Source organism: Kwoniella dejecticola, chromosome 2, assembly GCF_000512565.2.
Source record: "Kwoniella dejecticola CBS 10117 chromosome 2, complete sequence".
Taxonomy (NCBI): Eukaryota; Fungi; Basidiomycota; class Tremellomycetes; order Tremellales; family Cryptococcaceae; genus Kwoniella; species Kwoniella dejecticola.
In genome coordinates, this window is record NC_089302.1 from 1,415,253 (window position 1) to 1,436,386 (window position 21,134).

General features: G+C 48.3%; 8 protein-coding genes across 8 annotated transcripts; 5 read left to right on the top strand and 3 right to left on the bottom strand.

The window, feature by feature from the left end:
* Nucleotides 1-307: 307 nt before the first annotated feature.
* Nucleotides 308-3,085, top strand: I303_101970 (transketolase; the record flags this gene model as incomplete). The annotated part of the gene is made up of 10 exons (XM_018405247.1): nt 308-345; nt 512-548; nt 627-656; nt 716-822; nt 899-1,053; nt 1,118-1,213; nt 1,304-1,408; nt 1,464-1,566; nt 1,625-2,897; nt 2,963-3,085. 10 exons carry the CDS (start codon nt 308-310, stop codon nt 3,083-3,085), a joined length of 2,067 nt encoding a protein of 688 aa, XP_018265528.1.
* A 528-nt stretch (nt 3,086-3,613) lies between these two features.
* I303_101971 (uncharacterized protein) lies at nt 3,614-6,025 on the top strand (the record flags this gene model as incomplete). The annotated part of the gene is made up of 8 exons (XM_065968450.1): nt 3,614-3,627; nt 3,728-3,741; nt 3,816-3,917; nt 4,027-4,208; nt 4,444-4,563; nt 4,661-4,855; nt 4,955-5,521; nt 5,657-6,025. The coding sequence occupies 8 exons, from the start codon at nt 3,614-3,616 to the stop codon at nt 6,023-6,025; spliced, it is 1,563 nt and encodes a 520-aa protein (XP_065824522.1).
* A 460-nt stretch (nt 6,026-6,485) lies between these two features.
* Nucleotides 6,486-7,359, bottom strand: I303_101972 (uncharacterized protein; the record flags this gene model as incomplete). Its single annotated transcript, XM_018405245.1, has 2 exons — nt 6,486-7,200; nt 7,355-7,359. 2 exons carry the CDS (start codon nt 7,357-7,359, stop codon nt 6,486-6,488), a joined length of 720 nt encoding a protein of 239 aa, XP_018265526.1.
* A 345-nt stretch (nt 7,360-7,704) lies between these two features.
* Nucleotides 7,705-9,221, top strand: I303_101973 (uncharacterized protein; the record flags this gene model as incomplete). The annotated part of the gene is made up of 6 exons (XM_018405243.2): nt 7,705-7,838; nt 7,990-8,091; nt 8,167-8,180; nt 8,264-8,327; nt 8,412-8,535; nt 8,712-9,221. 6 exons carry the CDS (start codon nt 7,705-7,707, stop codon nt 9,219-9,221), a joined length of 948 nt encoding a protein of 315 aa, XP_018265524.2.
* Nucleotides 9,222-9,382: 161 nt separating this feature from the next.
* Nucleotides 9,383-10,363, bottom strand: I303_101974 (uncharacterized protein; the record flags this gene model as incomplete). The annotated part of the gene is made up of 1 exon (XM_018405242.1): nt 9,383-10,363. The coding sequence occupies one exon, from the start codon at nt 10,361-10,363 to the stop codon at nt 9,383-9,385; it is 981 nt and encodes a 326-aa protein (XP_018265523.1).
* Nucleotides 10,364-10,795: 432 nt separating this feature from the next.
* On the bottom strand, nt 10,796-13,272 carry I303_101975 (uncharacterized protein; the record flags this gene model as incomplete). Its single annotated transcript, XM_018405241.1, has 9 exons — nt 10,796-10,839; nt 10,911-11,014; nt 11,136-11,847; nt 11,910-12,091; nt 12,190-12,301; nt 12,365-12,503; nt 12,608-12,825; nt 12,935-13,047; nt 13,175-13,272. The coding sequence occupies 9 exons, from the start codon at nt 13,270-13,272 to the stop codon at nt 10,796-10,798; spliced, it is 1,722 nt and encodes a 573-aa protein (XP_018265522.1).
* A 1,710-nt stretch (nt 13,273-14,982) lies between these two features.
* I303_101976 (uncharacterized protein) lies at nt 14,983-17,623 on the top strand (the record flags this gene model as incomplete). The annotated part of the gene is made up of 12 exons (XM_065968451.1): nt 14,983-15,095; nt 15,165-15,862; nt 15,924-16,022; nt 16,094-16,160; nt 16,230-16,369; nt 16,430-16,532; nt 16,589-16,683; nt 16,742-16,842; nt 16,900-17,055; nt 17,122-17,312; nt 17,391-17,439; nt 17,501-17,623. The coding sequence occupies 12 exons, from the start codon at nt 14,983-14,985 to the stop codon at nt 17,621-17,623; spliced, it is 1,935 nt and encodes a 644-aa protein (XP_065824523.1).
* Nucleotides 17,624-17,991: 368 nt separating this feature from the next.
* I303_101977 (uncharacterized protein) lies at nt 17,992-20,903 on the top strand (the record flags this gene model as incomplete). The annotated part of the gene is made up of 10 exons (XM_018405239.1): nt 17,992-18,850; nt 18,961-19,078; nt 19,170-19,262; nt 19,345-19,438; nt 19,515-19,629; nt 19,696-19,920; nt 19,986-20,261; nt 20,358-20,472; nt 20,545-20,656; nt 20,763-20,903. The coding sequence occupies 10 exons, from the start codon at nt 17,992-17,994 to the stop codon at nt 20,901-20,903; spliced, it is 2,148 nt and encodes a 715-aa protein (XP_018265520.1).
* Nucleotides 20,904-21,134: the final 231 nt, after the last annotated feature.

Sequence of the window (21,134 nt, forward strand, 5' to 3'; positions counted from 1 at the left end):
TTGCAGGCAGAATTGAATCCATGCATCGGGAGTCGGGCCGGCGGATTGTCAGAGTGAGCTGAGCGGTCTAACACGGTGTTTTACCCTGAATTCCAAAGTGTATCAAAGTGGAACGCACCGTTCCGTCCGCCATAACTGACTGACCCTGGAAGATGAGGTATTCCCCCAAAAATGACACTAGCAACATCCACAACTACTATGTCCGTTCCATCCACCTAATCATCTTTTCAACTTTTCCAGAATAACAAAACCTCTTTACATCTTCATCTTTCCTCTTGCATATACCTATCTGTAAAATCAAAGCAACATGTCTGGATTCACTCAAAACGACCAAGTTGCTATCAAGTGAGTGATCTCCTCCGCATAGTATCAGGTCATGGGTAGTCATCAGTCTGCCTTATCACAATAAACGATATGACCTTGAGCGGACATGAAATGCGACGGACGACAGCATATGACTGCAGATCGAATAGTGTATGAACCGAGAACTGACACTCTCCTCGCATCGCAGCACCATCCGAGCCCTCGCCGCCGATGTCGTTGGCAAGGTAAGCTCTTTCCCCCTCCCCCTCAACACTAACATGGTAACAAAGGTCTGCTGACACGTTCGTCCAACCCTCCTTTAGGCCAACTCCGGTCACCCTGGTGCTCCCATGGTAAGCCATCTCTCTGCTCGCTGTCTGCGCATCTCTCATTGCTGACGCCTATCATGTAGGGTATGGCCCCCGTTGCCCACGTTCTTTTTAGTAAATTCATGAGATTCAACTCAAAGAACCCCAAGTGGATCAACAGAGATCGATTCGTGCTCTCCAACGGACATGCGTAAGTCAACTCATCAATCACCTTTCGCATCTTGACATCCATAGCCCTCATCGCTAACGCTAAAACTGCCATGCAGTTGTGCCCTTCAATACATCCTCCTCCACCTTGCTGGTTACAAGGTGTCCATGGACGACCTCAAAGCCTTCAGACAAATCGACTCGATAACCCCAGGACACCCCGAGCTGGGTGTCACTGACGGTATCGAAGTCACCACCGGTCCTCTTGGTCAAGGTTAGTAATGTTCTTTCACGAGCATTGGCCGCTGTTCTTCGCTAATTCTTTACATCTGGCACAGGTATCTCCAACGCCGTTGGTCTTGCCATTGCTCAAGCACACATGGGGGCTGTCTTCAACAAAGACAACTTCAACCTCATTGATAACTACACCTACGGTATGTTTTGTTCAAATCTCACCCAAACTTTTTTCCTTATCTTGAGATTTAAGCGAGATCTGGACACTGACGTCATTCGTTCCACGATAGTATTCACCGGTGATGGATGTCTTCAAGAAGGTGTTGCCTCCGAAGCCTGTTCGCTTGCCGGTCACTTGAAATTGGGTAACTTGATCGCTGTCTACGACGACAACAGTGAGTCTGATGTCTAGCTTGCATACGAGGCGCTGGACCTGACAAACTGCCGCAGAGATCACCATCGACGGTGACACTGCCGTATCCTTCACCGAGGATGTTGAGCAAAGATTCAAGTCGTACGGATGGGAGGTTCTCCACGTTGAGAAGGGTGACGAGTGAGCAACCCCTCTTGGCGTTTGTAAATTGCAACACTCACCTGCCTCACGTTCCCAGTGACATTGCCGCCATCGAAGCTGCCCTCAAGGAGGCTCAAAAGACCAAAGACCAACCCACTATCATCAACCTCAAGACCACCATCGGTTTCGGTTCGCTCAAACAAGGTGGTCACGACGTCCACGGTGCCCCTCTTAAGAAGGATGATATTACTCAGTTGAAGAAGAAGTTCGGTTTCAACCCTGACGAGACTTTCGCCGTCCCCAAGGAGACCTACGACATCTACAACGCTGCCGCCGAGAAAGGTGCCAAGGCTGAGGAAGAGTGGAAGACCCTCTTCAAGCAATACTCCGAGAAATACCCTAAGGAAGCTTCCGAACTCACTCGAAGAGTCGAGGGACGACTTCCGGAAGGATGGGAGAAGGCTCTTCCTACCTACACCACATCCGATGCCGCCGTCGGATCCCGAAAACTTTCCGAAACCACCATCAGCAAGCTCGCTGAAGTTCTGCCCGAATTGGTTGGTGGATCCGCTGATTTGACCGGTTCCAACTTGACCCGATGGAAGAACGCTGAGGACTTCCAACACCCTTCGTCCGGTCTCGGTTCATACGCCGGTCGATACTTCCGATTCGGTGTGCGAGAACACGGTATGGCTGCTATCTGTAACGGTATCGCTGCCTACGGTGGTCTTATCCCCTTCGGTGCTACTTTCTTGAACTTCGTCTCATACGCCGCCGGTGCCGTCAGACTTTCCGCCCTCTCTCACCTTCGAGTCCTCCAAGTCGCTACTCACGACTCTATCGGTTTGGGTGAAGATGGACCTACCCACCAGCCGGTCGAGACCGCCGCCTGGTTGCGAGCTATCCCCAACTTGGCTTTCTGGAGACCTGCCGACGGTAACGAGACCTCCGCTTCTTACCTTGTCTCTATCCTTTCTCAACACACTCCTTCCGTCCTTGCCTTCTCTCGACAAAACTTGCCTCAACTCGCCAACTCGTCCATCGAGAAGGCTGCCAAGGGTGGTTACGTGCTTGAGGAAGTTGAGAACGCCGATGTCACCATTGTCTCAACTGGTTCCGAGGTCCCATTAGCCCTCGGCGCTGTCGAGCAATTGAAGTCGAAGGGTATCAAGGCTAGATTAGTGTCCATCCCATGTTTCGAGGTCTTCGACTCTCAATCGAGAGAGTACAGACTCTCAGTCCTCCCATCTGGTGCACCTATCCTTTCCGTTGAGGCTTACTCGACATTCGGTTGGGGACAATACTCTCACGACCACTTCGGTCTCAAAGCTTGGGGTGCTTCCGGTCCTTACGACCAAGTGTACAAGAAGGTGAGTCACGAGTAGCGCATCGAGGTATCAAAATCTATATGCTGATTATCTTGCTATCTTCGCAGTTCGACATCACTCCCGAGGGTATTGCCAAGAGAGCTGAGAAGGTTGTTGCATTCTACAAGAAGCGTGGTCAACCCGTCTTCTCTCCTTTGATCTCTGCCTTGGACGACATCTCTGACGAGTAGATCGACTAGAGGATTGCATTTTCGTTTCGCTTCTTTCTTCATAACATTTAGATGAACATAGTTGTGGTTGGCGTAATTTTTGATCATGCACAATACATGGCGGATTAAGATTCCCGCTTTGAGGAATGTGCGATTACCTAAAATGATTCGCAAACCTCAAACGGTATTTTTTCTTGGAGGCGAAGCAAGCAAGCAAGCAAGCAAGCAGATCATCGACTGCTTAACGCATGGATCTGATGGTCAAATCAGAGCTCATAGAAGATGCATGGCAAGGGACAGCCAAGCTCCGGCCGGAGAACGTTGATGATTTGGTGAAGGAACCGCTTATCTCGCCAATTTATATCCTGTTTATGCCGAACAGATGACTGAAATTCGAGATACGATAATGTTTCTACTTGACATATATATAGCTCACTTTTCACTCATCTCCTCGTCCCTTCACAGCTTCGTCTTTGTAACATATTTAGTGTTGTGTAAAGGCTCCACTGTACGACCGCCCTGTGTATAGACGTGTGATTGGGAAACAAAATGGATATAGAACAGTAAGTAGTTGTGTACCTCATCTTCCTGCGATCTCTCAATCTCTACATGGCGACCAGCCCTTGAGGTGTGCTGATTTGGTGTTTGTGATCGTATATACAGATTCAGGAAAGCAGGTATGTGTCTATCTCTGCGTCTCACAGAACTGAATACGATACGACTCGGATCGATGACTGACTCCTTGTTGAAGGCTACGCAGCTGTAGACTCGATATGTGATTATTACGCCAACATCCAGAATGTCCCCGTTAAAGCGCAGGTACAACCTGGGTATCTGATCGATCAACTTCCGAGTGAGTATCTACTCACCCTTACCCATATTCACATCACAATCACAATCCTATAGTCATGCGAGGATGCTCACGGGATAGGGATACCATCTGTATATTTGCTGCAATATAGCTTCTGCACCTGAAGATGGACAAGAATTCAGTACGATCCAACAAGATTTCGGGAAGTTGATCTTACCTGGTATCACCCATTGGCAATCGCCTTCGTTCTTTGCTTATTTCCCGTCGAACTCGACTTTCGAATGTATGATTGCGGATATGTTAGCTTCCAGCGTCTCGAATCCTGGATTCAATGTATGTCACCCCATGCCCTTGCACCGCACTACCTCCCATATTATACTTCCTACCTCCTACCTCCTACCTCCTACCTCCTACCTCCTACCTCCTACCTCCTACCTCCTACCTCCTACCTCCTACCTGCTACCTGCTACCTGCTACCTCCTACCTGCTACCTGCTACCTCCTATTCTCGAACTTCCATCCCAGGCTTTTATTAAGCTTGCTGATCCCCTCGCGGCATACGATCACAGTGGATATGCTCGCCTGCATGTACGGAGCTCGAGCAAGTAGTCGTTGAGTGGGCGGCGAAGTTATTGGGTCTCGAGAAGACCTTTTGGGGTAGTTCTGGAGTCGGTGGTGGAGTGATCATGGTAAGCAATTATGGGAATAAAGACTCATTTTGCTAAGCCTCGGGAAGAGGGAGCTGACCGCTGATTGTGACTGTACTTGTGATTTCAACGAGAACAGGGCTCGGCCTCTGATTGCGCTTTCACAGCTGGAATAGCCGCTCGAGAAAGAGCCTTGCGCGATCTTGCTTTGCAAAACGGAGTGAAGCCTTCCGACAAGAATGGGCAGATCGAGATACCCGATACAATCCGGAATGAGTATAGTCAGAAGCTGGTGATTTACGGTAGTACGCAGACTCATAGTCTGGGTGCGAAGGTGAGTTTCCAGTATTTCCACGGGTTTTCCTTCTTCGCTACTGAGGGATTCTGGGGAAATTGGCTGATATAAATGTATTCCACGATGCCACGTATTCAGACTGCTGTGATGCTTGGTCTACCTTTCCGAGCTGTACCCGTATCGATCGAAGACAACTACGCTTTGACCGGCGCCTCCCTCAAAGAAGCTATAGAAGCCGATATTGCTCAGGGGTTGATCCCCTTCCTGGTATATGCGACAGTCGGCACCACATCGACCGGCGCGGTAGACAAGATCGATGAGATCGGCGGGGTTTTGACAAATTACCCAACCGTCTTTTTACATGTAGACGCAGCTTGGGCTGGAGTAGCTTATGCTTTACCTGAATATCGGGCTCCGCTGGAGTTGAATGGGGTGAACAAGTATGCGGATTCGTTCTGCGCGAACTTCCATAAATGGGGATTAACGACTTTCGACTGTTCAATCTTCTGCGTGAAGAACCGTAAAGACCTGACCCAAGCCCTGGACGTAACGCCAACTTATTTGAGGAGTAAAGAGGCGGACGCGGGCACTGTGATCGATTATAGGAATTGGCAGCCTGCGTTAGGAAGACGATTCAGGAGTATCAAGTTGTGGTTCGTGCTTAGGAGCTATGGTGTTAAGGGGTTCCAACAACATTTGTTGAGGGTGAGTATCAAAGTCCCTCATCCGCGCCCATGTGAATCTACCCTCCTGAGAGAAATATTGTATAAGTGCAAATGGGACCACGGATGTGGCGAGCTACCTTGAGGCTGATGAAAAGACCATCGTGCTGTCTTACAGGGCATTGAACATTGTCAACAACTGGAGAAGATAGTCAAGCAATCATCAAAATTCGAAATCGTCACTCCCCCTTCATTGGCACTCATCGTATTCAGACTAAATCCAGCGAAGTCTCAGGAAAATGCGAACATCGATGACGACGAGCTGAACCTGATCAATCAGAAGTTGTTCACAGCTCTGGATTTACGATACGATATTTTCTTGACTCAGACTGTCCTCCACAGCAAAGAACGGAACATGTTTGTGATTCGTCTGGCTATGGGCGGGGTTCATACCAAATTCTCGGACGTTGAGAATGCCTGGAGGATAGTAGAGGAGGAAGGCGAGAAGGTTTTGAGCGAGTGGAAGGCTCAAAAGGCCATGGAATAGTTATCATAAGACGTCTCGAAAGGGTTCAGTAGGATTTCGAGAACGAAAGATTGTGTATTGGAGCGGATTGACCTGCGGAAATGTCAGAACCTAGAATATTAGACACGGATCGGCGGAAGAATAGAAATTGTCATGGTATAGCTGGATAGGAATGGATATTTCGGTAAACTTGTACTTGTATGCATTATACTTCTCATATATTGGTTTTGTTCGTTGTTGGATGAACCTAATAACCCACATGATATTGACTGACTTGACGGATACAGATAAGATTGGTGACCTGAACAGATGCTGTATTTCCCACCTTCCACGCCTTCGCGCCGACCATAATGTCTTCTGTCTCTCCTCGTCTCTCTAGCCTTTCTCCAATGCCAGGCGTGGCGTGCTTGTCGGTCCGCGGCTGCCATGACGACCTCATCGTCTTAATCCCTTCACTCTCATCCTGCGCTATTTCGCTATCCTATCGAGTCCAAAGTTTCTTCTTCTCCTCCTTCTTATCGGTGCTGCCACTTCCGAACAGCCAGTCAACCCCCGCAGCTTTCATCAACGAATTCTTCACGTAATCCTGCACGAAATCGACATTCTCTTCTTTCGTAGCTTCATTAACCAGATTTTCAAAGATTTCACCGGCACTACCTGGAGTAGCACTATCTCCCTGTTTGTTCTTGTTCTTGTTATTTCTCGTTCTTGACGAGATCGGATCGGATCCTGACCCAGTCCAAGAGTTGGTCTTCGCCTTGCTTTTCGCGTACTTATTCTTATTCGTATTAGAATCTGTGTTGGTGTTGAATAGTCCAGCTAAACTGGCGATTCCCGGACTATTACCCCAATTCGCCTGACCTTGACCAGCCTGAGATAGTCCGAAATACGATTTGACGAGATCGGTTAATTCCTGGAACGAACCTTGTCCCGAATTATTCATTAGCCAAGCTACGAGGCCGATGATGGGTCCTATCTTCATTCCGAATCGCAGTAACCGGGAGAACATCCCGAATATGTTGGTCACGAAGCTGTAGACGATGTAAATCGAGGTGAAGATCAGGATGTATTTCGTGTAAGGGAGTAAGAGCTGGAAGACGGGTATGAATGATTGCGGGTCAGATAAAGAGGGAGGGTTGGCGATGATTGTTTGGAGGTTGTATGGAAGGAGAGAGATGAGTCGGTGGATTAGGGCGCTGTGAGTCAAGTCGCATGGACTGTATTAGCTTGATTCATCATTCCAGGTCCTGGAGTCGAATGCAGCAGCAAGACCGAGATGGACACCACTTTGTTTGATAGAGTCACTGTAGATGATCTGTACGTGTGCGACGAAGTGAATTGAACACTTACTCCATGTTGAATGATGACTCGTGTGACTGCGACGGTGTCAATCAACAGAGATCCTGACTGTGCAAAGCTGTCAACTTGACCAGGTGTGATTCGGACGATCTGTTCAGTAGATATGAGTAGAGTCGACAGGAGGAGAGAAGAAAGACATCTTGAGTCGCTCGACGTGGACGTGGAGTTGACGTATATTTGTTATTCTGTTTACGTTACTTGTACGCGCGATGCGAATGACGTCGATGATCATTCGTCAACTATTTTGATTTTCAAACCTTTCTACCTTCTTATTTCTGGTTCACTTGACGCCGAAAGCAGCTTCGAGAGTCTCTTTGAGTCTCAGTCATTGCATAGAAATCATGCCTATCCCTATACATGATGATTCCACGGATGCCAATTTTGCCGACGGCATCGCGGCCGGTACCTCCTCTGTAAGGGAGTTCCCTCCGCTGGAACATTTCAGAGTACAGAATATACCTCCAGCAGCATATTAGTGAGTCATTCTTTGCTGCCTGGTCTGCTATGTCTTCTAAGACAGCGATGTACTTTTTTGATATCGAGATGCAAGCTGTCGACTGAGCGTGATCTCGTGATTTGCGTTGAATGGTGGTAGCCGATGCTGACGCTGATCCGGACTCTTTCAGTATACCGGACTTTATAACGAAAGAAGAGGAAGAATACCTCTTGCGCAAAGTAGTAGATGAATCGCCTCAGCCGAAATGGAAGAAGGTCGGAACAGGCAGGAGGTGGGCTTTACCTTCAGATGACTGATCGACTATCGCTTTGTGAAAACAAGCTGACGCTCAAGATCGCTCAATCAGATTACAATATTGGGGTATGTGTCCCACCCCATAACCCAGATGACTCAGTGGTACGCATGGACGCTGACTTAGCTATAATGTGTCTGTGATGATATAGGAGGGACAATGTCGAAGAATGGTATACTGCTACCTGAACCTCTACCTGATTTCTTGACTTCTTTGTGAGCTGTCCTTCGTCTGCGTCTACTGTCTCGTTTTGAGCTGGCAAAGAAGGGCAGCTGATGCGGTGAGCAATGCTGGTGCAGTCCCGATATCATCTACCGGATCGAATCTTTCCTCAAGACGGGCAGTGTAAAAGGGAAAGAGAAGATGGAATTGGGCATCGTTCAGGTGTTGGTCAATGAGTATTTACCCGGACAAGGGATATCGGTGAGTGGCCCGTTTTCCACCTGTCAACATCTTGAATCATATGAGCATCCGGAGCAGATGCAGAGATACTTTATTCCGAGACCTGTTATAATATGGCATTATTTCATTGGGATAGATATGTTAATAGATTATCAGAACAAGATGCTAATCCAGCTTCTCTTCACGGTCTAATCCAGCCGCACGAAGACGGCCCAGCATTCCAACCTCTCGTAGCTACGCTCTCCTTAGGATCACACACCGTTCTGGATCTACACCATTACCTGAATCCCACAAAGCCTTCACCACCTATGATATCCCATTCTGAAGATCAGGGCGGCAAAACGATCGCAGCTATACCATTAGCGCATCTTCTCTTGATGCCTCGATCGCTCTTAGTTCTCAGATCGAGCTTGTATACCTCTCATCTCCATTCGATCGCAGCGAAGGAGGAGGATCTGATCGTTCATCGACCAATAACATTATCGGGTAATGCTTCCTTGAATGGGGATGAGGGCGACGTCAACGGAGGAGGAGTGGAAATTGCCAATATGGATTTACTGGGTGATGCTGAGATCGTTGACTCGCTGAAAAATACCGGTCGATGGAAAGGCAGGAGGGACACGAGGGTCAGTCTGACTTTCAGAAAGGCCGAGAAGGTGTTGAAAGGTGGTGCGCTCGGTGCGATGGCGAATGCGTTGAAGAGGTAGTGCAACCTACTCCACTGCTAGTCGGGAGCCGGAGACGGGAGGTACGACATACGTATGGTAAGGGTCTCGGAGTATGTAATATAGCATCAACTCACGCTTTCTTCGATGATACAAGCTCATCAATCCGCAAAGCTGCTTTTCCTCGAATGTGCACACTTTGCTCACCCAGGATGCAAGCCGAATTCTTCTAACATGAGCTGCAGAACTGTCCTTCCGCTTGCTGTCGTCGAGTTCGACGTTGTTGTCGATGTCGATGTCGAGGTCGACGTTGAAGTAGAGACGGTCTTGAGGGGTTGAGAGTGCGTCGTCCAGCGCGGACGAGCATCGGTGAAGCCATTCTCATGATGCTCATGATCTTCCGGTCCTCTGCCATCGATAACATTGGAATTTTGCTCGATCTTGGCATGGAAAGGCAAGAGAAATGGATCGAATTCATCTTGTTCTCTACCCATATTGATAGCGGTATCTCTATCTGCGATCCCGTTTTGAGATATATGTAGAGGCCTGAGTACATGATCTTCGTGAACATCAAAGAGGATATCTGGTGCGCTGTAGGGTGGATCCGAATATATGAAAACATCTTGGTTTGTGCTTGGCGAAGAAAACGATCTATCTGGTTTCAAAGGCGGAGGCAATGAAAGAGATCCATTTGACCTATCTTGATGTTGATCCTCCAGCGTATATGTATTTTCCTTTTCGTCCCATGATTGCCTTCTCCCGTTGATTCTGGCATAATCACCATCATCTGCCCTCCTATGTTTCTTCGAACTCGCGAACGCATTGGCTTTATCGGTAGAAGTGATCCGAATCCCACAATTCTTGGCCACTACTACCAACCCCATAATCACCACCTCCAACTCCCTCTCACTTCCTCGCACAACTTGGAGGGGATCTACCAAACTCAAATCAACTCCCAATAGGTCATCTGCCAGGATCCCCAGAAGACACTTGACGAGCCCTATCTCGTCGGCTGGGGTTTCGCATGCCCTATATTCGGGCGGTATAGGTATTTTCTCCTCCAGCGTAGTTTCTAGGATTAGGAGTAATAAGCTAGGCGGAATTGAGGAGATGGAAGGTGGGTCGATAGGGATACCGAGTCTGAGAAGGAGGTTTCGAAGTAATGATAGAGTATCGGTTGGCATGGCGCTTCTGTACCTTGCGAGTGAAAGCGGGAGTGGGGGCGGGGTATCAAGATAGGTGACGCAGGGTATAAGTGACTCTCATTCTGAATTATATGTTATATGGTATATGGTATATGCAAAGCAACCGAAAAGTACTATGAAGAAGTGAATGATATGGGTATATGGATGTTTGCTTGTTTACCCTTCACCTTCTCGTCAGCTTGTCATGTTCGGTAATAACCTCGAACGTTGTACGCGACGCGAAATTCTACAAAATAAATAAATGACCGTTTTGCCTGAGGCTGCGTGTGTCTTTCTTGTATGATTACCATGAAGCATGTGTGTAACATCGGTGTGCATCCAAAAGAGATACGCAATATGACCACCACTATCGCATGCCATGTGTATATGTAGCTCTACATTGAATATTTAGGCCGGATCTGATCCCAGGCCTTATGCTTCTTGTCCGGCAACGAGTTTCTCCCCTTTCAATATAGCTATACAACGAGTAAATCAGCGTCTGCTCCCCAAATTATCGGGAATTGATCTGACTGTCCGATTGACTCACCCCCCGGCTTAGCTTCGAAGCCAGTACCAAATTCGCAGTCTTTGGTCTGGCTCTTCTCGCCTATTCTCCCGTTCGAACAGATGATTGTGTTTTCTATGCGGGCACTACTCAAGATATAAAAAAACATAAGCGAATCCTCCTCAAGAGAATCATCACAAGTTGACGAAACGATCATGAGACGCGTGAAGACGGGGAAGGGAGAGAGCAAGGGATCAAACAACCTACTTCTCTTCAACGGTTACAAAGTCCCACAAAACACATCCCGTCAATTTCGCTCCTTTCCCAATATTACAATGTCTCCCAATTATACACTTCTTGATCGACGCTCGTTCCGCCACCCTCGTGCCCTCTCCTATCAAACTATCAGGCGATATCTGCGACTGCGGCGAGATGGCAGGTGTCGATCCTGTAGCATCTTCTACTGAAGCCTGATTCTGTTTCGGCATAACCATCTTGCTCGTCCCGTTCATTCCATTCAAACTTAGACTTTTGAGGAATCGCCTGTTGAGTTCCCAGTATCCCGCTAAACTGTTCGCTCGGATCAAGTAATCCGGTTCGACCTCGGGTACGACCGCTTTACCTTTTTGTCCTTTACCTTGATTCTGGCCTGACGCTGAATTTGACGCTTGGGCTGTGGCTGGGGTAGCTGGTGTGGTTGGTGCGCAGATGATCACTTTGCATTTCCATCCGACGACGTCTTTCCGCGTGGAGGCTTTGACGTCTTCCTCTGGGTCGATGATCATGCTATTCAGCATTGAATCGTCTTGCGAACCGGACCGAGAGCCTGAAGAAGCGGGAGTAGTAGGTGGCAGGGCCGCGTGTTCTGAGGACGGAGAGGACCCGGGTGAAAGGGTGGAATAGGGAGAAGAAGATGGGTTTGTAGTGGTCGATCTGGCTAATGCAGCTGCGAAGGGATCTTTTCTCGGAGGGTTGAGGACTATTCAATGAAGAGATCAATCAGCAAGGCATCGATTTCGAAAAGTTAAAAGTGTCACTCACTCGGTGCCCATCGCCTGCCTAGGCCTTTCTGCCATCCTCCCTTGTTGAGCCAAGGTATCACTTGTTCCCGCATACTGTCCAGGTCTTTCGTCCGTCGCGTGCTCAGCAAGTCAAGGACAGTACGACGTAGCACATAGATATGAGCGTCGGATAGACGGGTGGTGAGTGATAGAGTCGGGTGTCTACATGCATGCGGCACAAGTGTTACAGAATTAGCTCATCAGTCTCAGAGCGCTCCAACGGGAGTGTCCTCTTGATGCAAAGATAAAGGGTGACTCACGAATTTATCAAAGCCATCCTCAATTCCAGGTCATCGCCCAGACTCTCGAGCGGTTGTATAAGCAGCAGCTCGTCTGACTTCTTGTCAACAGCCACAAGTACCTTCTCTTCCCCTAGGGAGATATGCCATTTTAGCTCGGAAGAGGCAAGGAACATGTTACTGGAGCGCAACGTACCATCTTTCACACTTTCAGGGGGTTCATAGAAGACAGAAGTAAGTACTGCATCGGGCGACGAGCGGTGTTTATCCAATATCGAGGTGAGGGGTAGTGAGGACGGCGGAGAGAGATCGCAAGGAAGAAGAACAAAGTCGGTCTGATCCATCCATACAAAGAGTCCTCAGCGTCAGTACGGTTTAGCATTGATACATGGACGGGTTCAAGTGATGATCGTTGGGCCCAAGTTAGGCTCAAACTCACCCTGATCCAGTTCTTGAACCGCCTCAATAATCTGGCAGTACCATCCCTCCCTCCGGCTTTACTATTCGCCTCACTCGACTCGTCATCATCGTCTTTCTCTCCTTCCGATGTGCGCTTGATATCTATCCTAGCTCGCGGGTGGGTAGCCATGGAATAATGCTCCGTCACATGTTCAGCTACCGCATTATAGAATGAGGGTGGTACAATTATGAGGACATCTGTATGGAAAAATTCGCACCTTCAGCTTCTGGTAACTGTTATATTCTCCTGATATGGCAAAGAATTTTCGGACATGGTCAAAGAGAATTATTGAAGGGGAACACTTACCCCTCAATCCAGCAGCGAATACCCAATCTACCACCGAATTTATGATTGGGACGTTCCCGATAGGTAAGAGAGCTTTTGAGACTACATTCGTACCCTGATTGAAAGGGTATAGGCTACAAGTGGGAGAACGTCAGCATAAAATCTGGGGCTCGCTACTGCTACATGGGAGAGATTACAATGCTAATGCGTGATGACTCTCTACATGGCATGACGCAGCAAGGAGTGAGGGTGACGACTCACTTCTCGCCATATCCAACCAAGATGACAGCCATGAAATCTTGATTATCTACAGCACGGCGCACGCCCTGCGACTGGTCGAACAACACACTTGTGGACATTGTGACCCCTCTGCTGGTGTCTGGCCCGGAGACCTAGATGGATAATTGCAGGAAGTTTGGTTACTTGGCAATGTAGTTGAACAGTCCAACAATATATACGACACGAAAAGAATTGAACAACACATTTTCGCGAGTCGTTTTTTGGTGGAATTTCGCGGGGCACCTGAAAGAGCACTTCAAGCTCAAGCAGAGGACAGAATATGCAAATGTACTTCTGGTCATGACTCTTGATGCGTGTAAAGAAGCGAACAGAGATAACGAGAGACAGGACAACGATGTACATGCATGTGGAAATGATACAAATCTGTGCACTACGACGGAACAAAACGAAATTATACGACTAAAGCCACTAAGGTGCTCGATGTTCAGAGAAAAGATTGAGCACGTCCTATCATTCACGCAGGTCAGCATTGAGCCCTGACAAATATACAAGACACGAGTGAGCGGCGTGATGAGGAGAATGATCAGATATCGATGAATATCAACTGTTCCTTCACCCCGCCTACTTTTGTACACCGAGACGTTTATCACCGAAGTGAATGGGATCAGGCAGTCTGTCCGCCCATCGGAATTATCATCATGATGGTGTGAAAGAAGAGGCTTCTTGAAGTGAAAGAGGAAGAGGGTAGACACTCACAGTAAGGGAGCCGATCAGCACAGGCAAGTCTGACAGGTGGAATTTTCGTCAGCAAGGCATTCCACTTTCGTCTTCTATATTCCAAAGAGATTGGAAGAGAGAGAAGGGAGAAGAGGGAACGCTCAGTCAAGGCTGAAATTGTCTCGCCAATCACGACGGATCGTCGGCGAATGAGGTAAAGTATGGTAAGAAGTTTTATCTTCATCGCGTTCTTTGTGGGGTTATTTTCCGGTCGGGCGGAAAGAGGCACAGTGGGCCGGAGGTGGGAACAAATCACACTCACTAGTAAGGACATCATTGAAGAGGATTGGAGCGTATTGACCATATGGACAGCGTCAGTATGGTTCGCCGTCGTGTATCAGGCCATATTCATGTGGTCTATCGTTCAACTGAATCAGCAATCTTCTCCAACCAAAGGAGACCGACAATGGAGCGGGAGGTTGAAATATCAGGTCATGTGTAATGAAGTCCTCTGGCTATCCGGTCCTACCCGGCGCACGACCTGACGAGGGGTATCCAGCCCACCAATGAACCTAACGAGAGGTTCAAGGGTGAAGAAGGAAATCGAACAGGTCTTTAGGAGTTGGATTGTTATGGTCATCCGGAAAGAGAAGTATGCGCTCGACAGGGGCCAGAATCGTGGAGGAGAGTTGTGAAGGACTATAAAGTAGAAGGAGAGGTAAGACTCACCTTTCTTGCTACTTGATGAAGGAGAAAAAAAGAAGAAGAAGACGATGGTGAAAAAATCATAATCAACACAAAACACGACCGGCAGAAGTTTGGCTCAACGTAAAAGACATTGAACAAGACGTGGCAATACCGACACCCCCACTTTTTGTAGGGCTGTCCGATAAATTTGATTCCGTCTTTCTGGTTCAAGTGTACACGTGTCAAGTGGGTCAATGCATCATCACCCATCAAAAAGTTAGCGAGGAGAGAAAGAATCCAAACGTCACCGTCTAATTCCCATTCCGGAATTCTAGTCACTTCCGTCTAACTTCCATCTCAACAACACACCTCATATCCGAACGAGGCATTCGCTATCCACACCGACCAATTCAAACGTAGACAAGATGTCTAGAAGAGGTCCGCAAGCTCCCCTTATCAGCAAGTCGATGTTCGATGTGCTAGGGGACGATAACGAGCACGAAGAAGAGGAGGAAGAAGAGGTCGAGGAGGTACCAACGTGAGTTGTCTCTCTCCAATGTCCCTGTAGGTGAACACGAAGCACCAGCTGACGAATTCAAACCCGTAGGTCCACTGCCCCCGAAACAGCTGCCTCTACAGAAAACTCTGCCCCGTTGTCCAAATCAGCAAGAAAACGATTAGCCAGACTAGCTTCTAAATCAGCTGAGACCGCCAATTCCGCTGTCGAAACTGCCAAAGAGACGGTCGTGGCTGCCAGCGAGAGCTTGCCTATACCTGCGACTCAACACAATGGAGGTACTAGCACTAAGGCAGCAGAAGAGCCTGTAGCTGCGGCATCATCAGTCCCGCAGGAGGATTTGATCGAACCGCAGGTCAATGGACATTCTGAAAGCGCCCCATCAAAAGCAGAGGAGAAGAAAGAGGAAGAAGCCCCTAAATCAGTGTCGACTCCGAGTGAGAAATCGTCTAACGCCTCCTCTAAGATCCCTCCTACCCAGAAATTCCACCCCGACTTGCCTGAGACTCTTCCTCAACCCACTGCCAACGTTCTACCGTCGAACAGGAAGAGGAAACAGCCTCAAGATTTCGAGCCTTCCGGACCGGGCAACACGCCTACCCCTACCAGTCCGTCCAAATTAGGTGTGAAATTCGAAGATGGTCTCGCACCTGGGGAAGGTAAAGAAGGTGAAAAAACTATCTCAACACCCAAGAAGAATTTGTTACCCCAACTCCCGGTTGTGAAGAAAGATAGGAATGTGATTGAGAGGACTACTTGGACTTTCATCATGATTGGAGGTTTTATCGGTAAGCTTTTACCACGTCTTCAGCCTTTGCAGGGGTGTAAGCTTATAGCATTCATGTCTAGGACTGCTTTGTATGGGTCATCCATACATGATTTTATTGGTCATGCTTTGTCAGACTTTGGTGTACAAGGAAGTCACCGCTTTATTCGACCTCCGAGATCGTGAGTTGCTTTTTTGCCTCCGGTCCCTGGCATGGTAGAACGACAACTCATTGACGATTAATTCGACACAGATGGCGCAAACAAGGTTGACGTGGCCAACGGAGAAAAGGGAGACAAATGGAGTAAAACCCTCAACTGGTGAGTCTAGCACCGGTTGGTGTTCTGAAAACATCCGTGGCACCAGCTGAGAGGCAACCTACCCTTTAGGTACTTCTTCGTCGTCTGCAACTACTTCCTCTACGGCGAATCAATCATCTACTACTTCAAGCACATCGTTTTCGTCGATGCCTACTTCATTCCATTCGCTAGAAACCACAGGTTCATCAGTTTCATGCTTTACGTTGTTGGCAAGTGGCTCTTTTGCGGTGCTCGATCACGGGCCGCTTACTGATCTTCCATCTGATCAGGCTTTGTCGGCTTCGTGGCCAACTTGCAGAGACAGTATCTCCGTCAGCAGTTCGCTCTTTTCTGCTGGGTACACATCTCTCTATTGCTCATTGTCGTTTCAAGGTCAGTGCATCCATTTGTATGTCGAAAACAAGCAGCAGCTGAACGTAAATTTGTAGCCACTTCATTGTCAACAACATCCTCGAAGGCTTGGTGTGGTTCTTCGTGCCAGCCTCACTCGTCATCTGCAACGACGTGATGGCCTATGTATGCGGTGGGTTCGAAGCTCATTCGGGTTCTGGGGAGGTGTCAGTCTGATTGTTCACCTCTAGGTAAATTGTTCGGTCGAACACCGCTCATCAAGCTTTCTCCCAAGAAGACTGTCGAAGGTTTTGTTGGAGCTTTCATCTGTACTTTGCTTTTCGGTCTGGCGGTAAGTCGGCTGCTTCTTTCATTCAAGCCATCTGTCGCTGATCTTGACCCTGCGTAGTGGGGAACTTTCTTCATGAGATTCCCATACATGATTTGTCCCGCCCGAGATCTCGGTACCAACGTCTTATCTCAAATCACATGCAGGCCTAATCCCGTCTTCGTGTGGAGAGACTTCGAATTCACCGGTCCAGCCAGGCAAATCCTGTCTACAATTGTAAGCTTCGTACCACTCTTTGTCAGTCTGGTGGAACATGAGCTTACGTGGCGTATTTTACTGTAGCTCGGACATGCCCCACCCGCTATTCCATATGCTCCCTTCCAGATCCATGTATTGGTGATGGCTACCTTTGCATCTCTTGTCGCTCCCTTCGGAGGATTTTTCGCTTCTGGATTCAAGCGGGCTTTCAACATCAAGGATTTCGGACATTCTATTCCAGGTCACGGAGGTATGACCGACCGAATGGATTGCCAGTAAGTCAATGTCCCGCTTGCTTGCTCGCTCCCCAAAAGGTTCTCGTGATAAGTGGAGCTAACAATTTCGGTGTACAGGTTCATGATGGGACTGTTCTCTTACGTATACTACAGCTCCTTGATCAGAGTGAGTCAGCTTTAGGTTTTCTTTCGCGAAAAGACGCTCAAGCTGAAGTACACCGCCTTAGATCCAATACGTCACTGTTGGATCTATCATGCAGACGGTAGTGACTTCTCTGACAGCTTCGGAGCAATTGGAGCTCTTGGCTGATCTGAAGAGGTTCTTGGGAGGACAAGGGGTCAAAGCGTAGGCATGGGTGATGAGTTGGAGAAATAGCATAGACAAGCATAAGTACAATAAGAGCACGAATATGTGCATGCATAATAATATAGCATCGTCTCCTTGCAAGCACACTGTTTGGTGGTTGCATAGTCATCATGTCCAAGCAACTGTTGCTCTGAAGGGGAGATGAGAGGAAAATGCTGCCTCCACTTTGATGGTTCGTTTCGCATTGCGCCGAATGGCGAGGACAACGCGTTCCGCGGTGTGCTCAAAACTCGTATTTCCTTCTAGTCTTCCCCACCTAGGCAATCAGCTTGTCCGCCGCCTCAGGCCCATCGTCAAGATTCGTCGTCGCCGGGCGTGAGTATCTGTTGGCCTTAGAGACGCCGTGAAGCCATGTCTCCCTCTTCGACTACGACTTCATCTTCACCTTCGTCTCCTCCTCAATCTTCTTCCCCATTCCCCGTACCGTCGGCCTACACTCAACCTGGAGATAGCAACAGCAGTGGTAGTGGTGCTGGCACAGGTAGTGGCTTTCCTTCATTTCCACCTACGCCCTCAAGGACCACCTCGAAATTATCAATCACCTCAGTCGACGCGCACTTATCACCTCCCCAACCTCCTTCTCATCCATCCTCGGCGGGGGATGTACGTAAGAGATCTCATTCGAATCCCACCGTGAGAGCTATATCTCCTCATCATTTGTCATTGCCTTCAACACCCACCAAATCCAGACGACCCCTCAACGCAAACGCAAATGGAAATGGACTGCTCCATGTAAACGGGAATGTCAATTCCGATACTTTCCCGAAAACTCTGACTTTGCGTAAGAAGTCATCAGCGTCTACGGCTTCTTCGATTCATTCAGTCTCGCTTTTTGACGGCGTGCATACTCATAGTCAGAGTCATACACCGTCGGGCATTGATACTCCCACTTCGGGGCTGAGTAGGGGTTCTGCGTTTCAAGAGGACGATCCGATCGAAAGACGGAGCCATGCTGTCGGAAACACAAGCGGGAGTAGGAGTAGGAGTGGAGAAAATAGTAGAACCCCTCAAAGCGGTAGCAGTAAAGGCAAAGAAAGAGCAACCGATGTAGATGCGGATGATAACAACCAGAGTGTGGAAGGTGGAATTAGTGGATTGACGGACGTAGATGATATAAAGACAGGACTGAAAGAACTGGGGCGGGCGGATATGGCTGGGCATAGTGTAGAGGGAGATATAGAGGGATCCATGTCAAGACTGGATCTAAAAGGTAAGTTAGACTCGCTACTTGTCTAGCGTATCACAATCGTTCATCTTAGAAAGGGGAAGAGATGGAAATGCAGTTGATCGACCTAAGCTGACAATACGTGTATACGACAGATACCAAGGACGACCCCCAGACATCAGAGACCGTTTCGGCTGGTATATCGGACACGACACGATATGCGCCCAGACGGTATTATGTATTAACGAATGCAGGAAAGCCCGTCTTCAGCTCGTGAGTCCTATCGAGATTCTGCAGCAATAGCATAAGTCTACAACGTACCCTAGGTCGCTCATCACTGAGGGTTTTCATGCGATTCTGATAGACACGATGACACATCCGAGGATAATATCACGAATCTCATGGCTATCGCTTCTACCCTCATCTCGATATTTCAAGAAGAAGACGACAAGATACGGTACGTGTATGACATCCAGCTTAGGCCATTCATTCTGCAGGCGTAACCAGGTGGAATTAACCGTTCATACATTTGCATACAGGTGCATCATCAAGGGCAAATCCCGTATCGGCTTCGTTCTCAAACCTCCGTTATACCTCTTCGCAGTAAGCGATTGGGGCGAACCGGAACATGTGGTGAGTTTGCCCTCCTTCTCTCTTCCGAAGCTCCTTGACGTCAAGTAATCGCTGATACTGATCTGATTGGATTTAGCTCCGATCGCACTTAGAATACATACATTTGCATATACTCTCAGTCGTCTCGTCAACTCAGCTCTCGAGGGTGTTTCAGCGTCGGAGCAATTTCGATCTTTCGAGACTACTAGAGGGTAAGTGATCGGGCGCATCAGACTGATTACAGCTGGACTGAGGCCTCTCGTTCATCTTCCGTATAGGCACCGAAACGTTCTTGAACAACTTGATCGACCACTCGCAGTTCGACTTCAGCTATCTCACAGCTACCTTGCAGCCTCTCAGGATGAATCCAGCCACGAGGGATGTAGCTGGTGCAGCGTTGATGCCGCCTAGCAAATTCAAGGATTTACTATACGTACTGCTCATAGCGAATGGCCGGATCGTCACCCTCCTGCGACCAAGGAAACACGCCGTCCATCCATCAGGTAAGCTGTTTTCATCTCTTATTGTAAGTATTGCTAGCTCATCACTGACCCGTATCACTGGACAGACCTTCATCTTCTCCTGAATACGCTTGCTTCATCAGCAACGCTACGATCGTCCGAAACATGGCTACCTATCTGTTTCCCGAAATTCAATCCGGCAGGCTTCGTTCATGCATATATCAGCTATATGACCGAGGATGTAGGATTGGTATTCGTCAGTGCGGACAGAGAGGCATTCGAGGATCTCAGAAACTGGAAATCCATCGTCTTGCAGAAATTGGAGGTTGATAAGACCTTGAGCAAAATCTCAGAGTCGATACCTTTACACCCCTACACGGTCTGTGAGTGCGCGTACACCCTTACTTTGAACATTGTCTACTCGTTCTCTACCACTTTGCCAAATGAGCTGATCGGTCGATGTGACGATGTCATTGCAGCTGCTGTAGGATGCCCTGGTCTGCGCCATTTCATTTATAAATCCCGACAATATATCCAGCTTACTCAACCTGAATGGGAAGCACCATACACCGAGAAAAGCGTCGATCGCAAGCGGTAGGTTGTTGTTACTCCTTCGAAGTCAGCGAGACAGCTGACCCTTATGTTGCGTTCTGATCGGATGTCCAGTCTGATCACGATGTATCAGAAACTGCACGATGTAGTTCATGCTCGATCAGGGCAAAATCAGACGTATAAATTGGTATACATGCGCACAGAGCACGAAGCTTGTCTAGCTTGGGTAAGTCCGTCTCCACTTACGCGGATGTTTTACACTGAGATTGGTAGTGTGATTGAGATCGAGATTGACATTGGAAGCGCGCTGACGAGATGTCGGATTTGGGCAGCTGACCAAACCATTCGAGCTGTACTTGACGGTCTCGCCGCAACTTTCCAAGTCGGCCGTCGTGTCTACCGCCAACGCAGTTGCGAAGTGGGTCTTGGCTGAAGAAGGGAGAGTATTCCTGAAAGATGCGCCCGTATTCTAAGCGTCCATCGCAGATCACTCGGGTTGAGGCTCGACAAATTTGTTTCACCAAATGCAAATGTTGTATAAAGCCCAATGGAAATAGGTTGTATGCATCTTGATGTCCCAGTCTTCATTCTAGTCATTGCCCACTTGATCATTCAGGTACCTATTCTAAGCATTGTTCTCCCCTTGCCTGATCTGATCTTACCCAATTTGGCAATTCTGATGTACCTGCGCAAGTAGTGCGGTG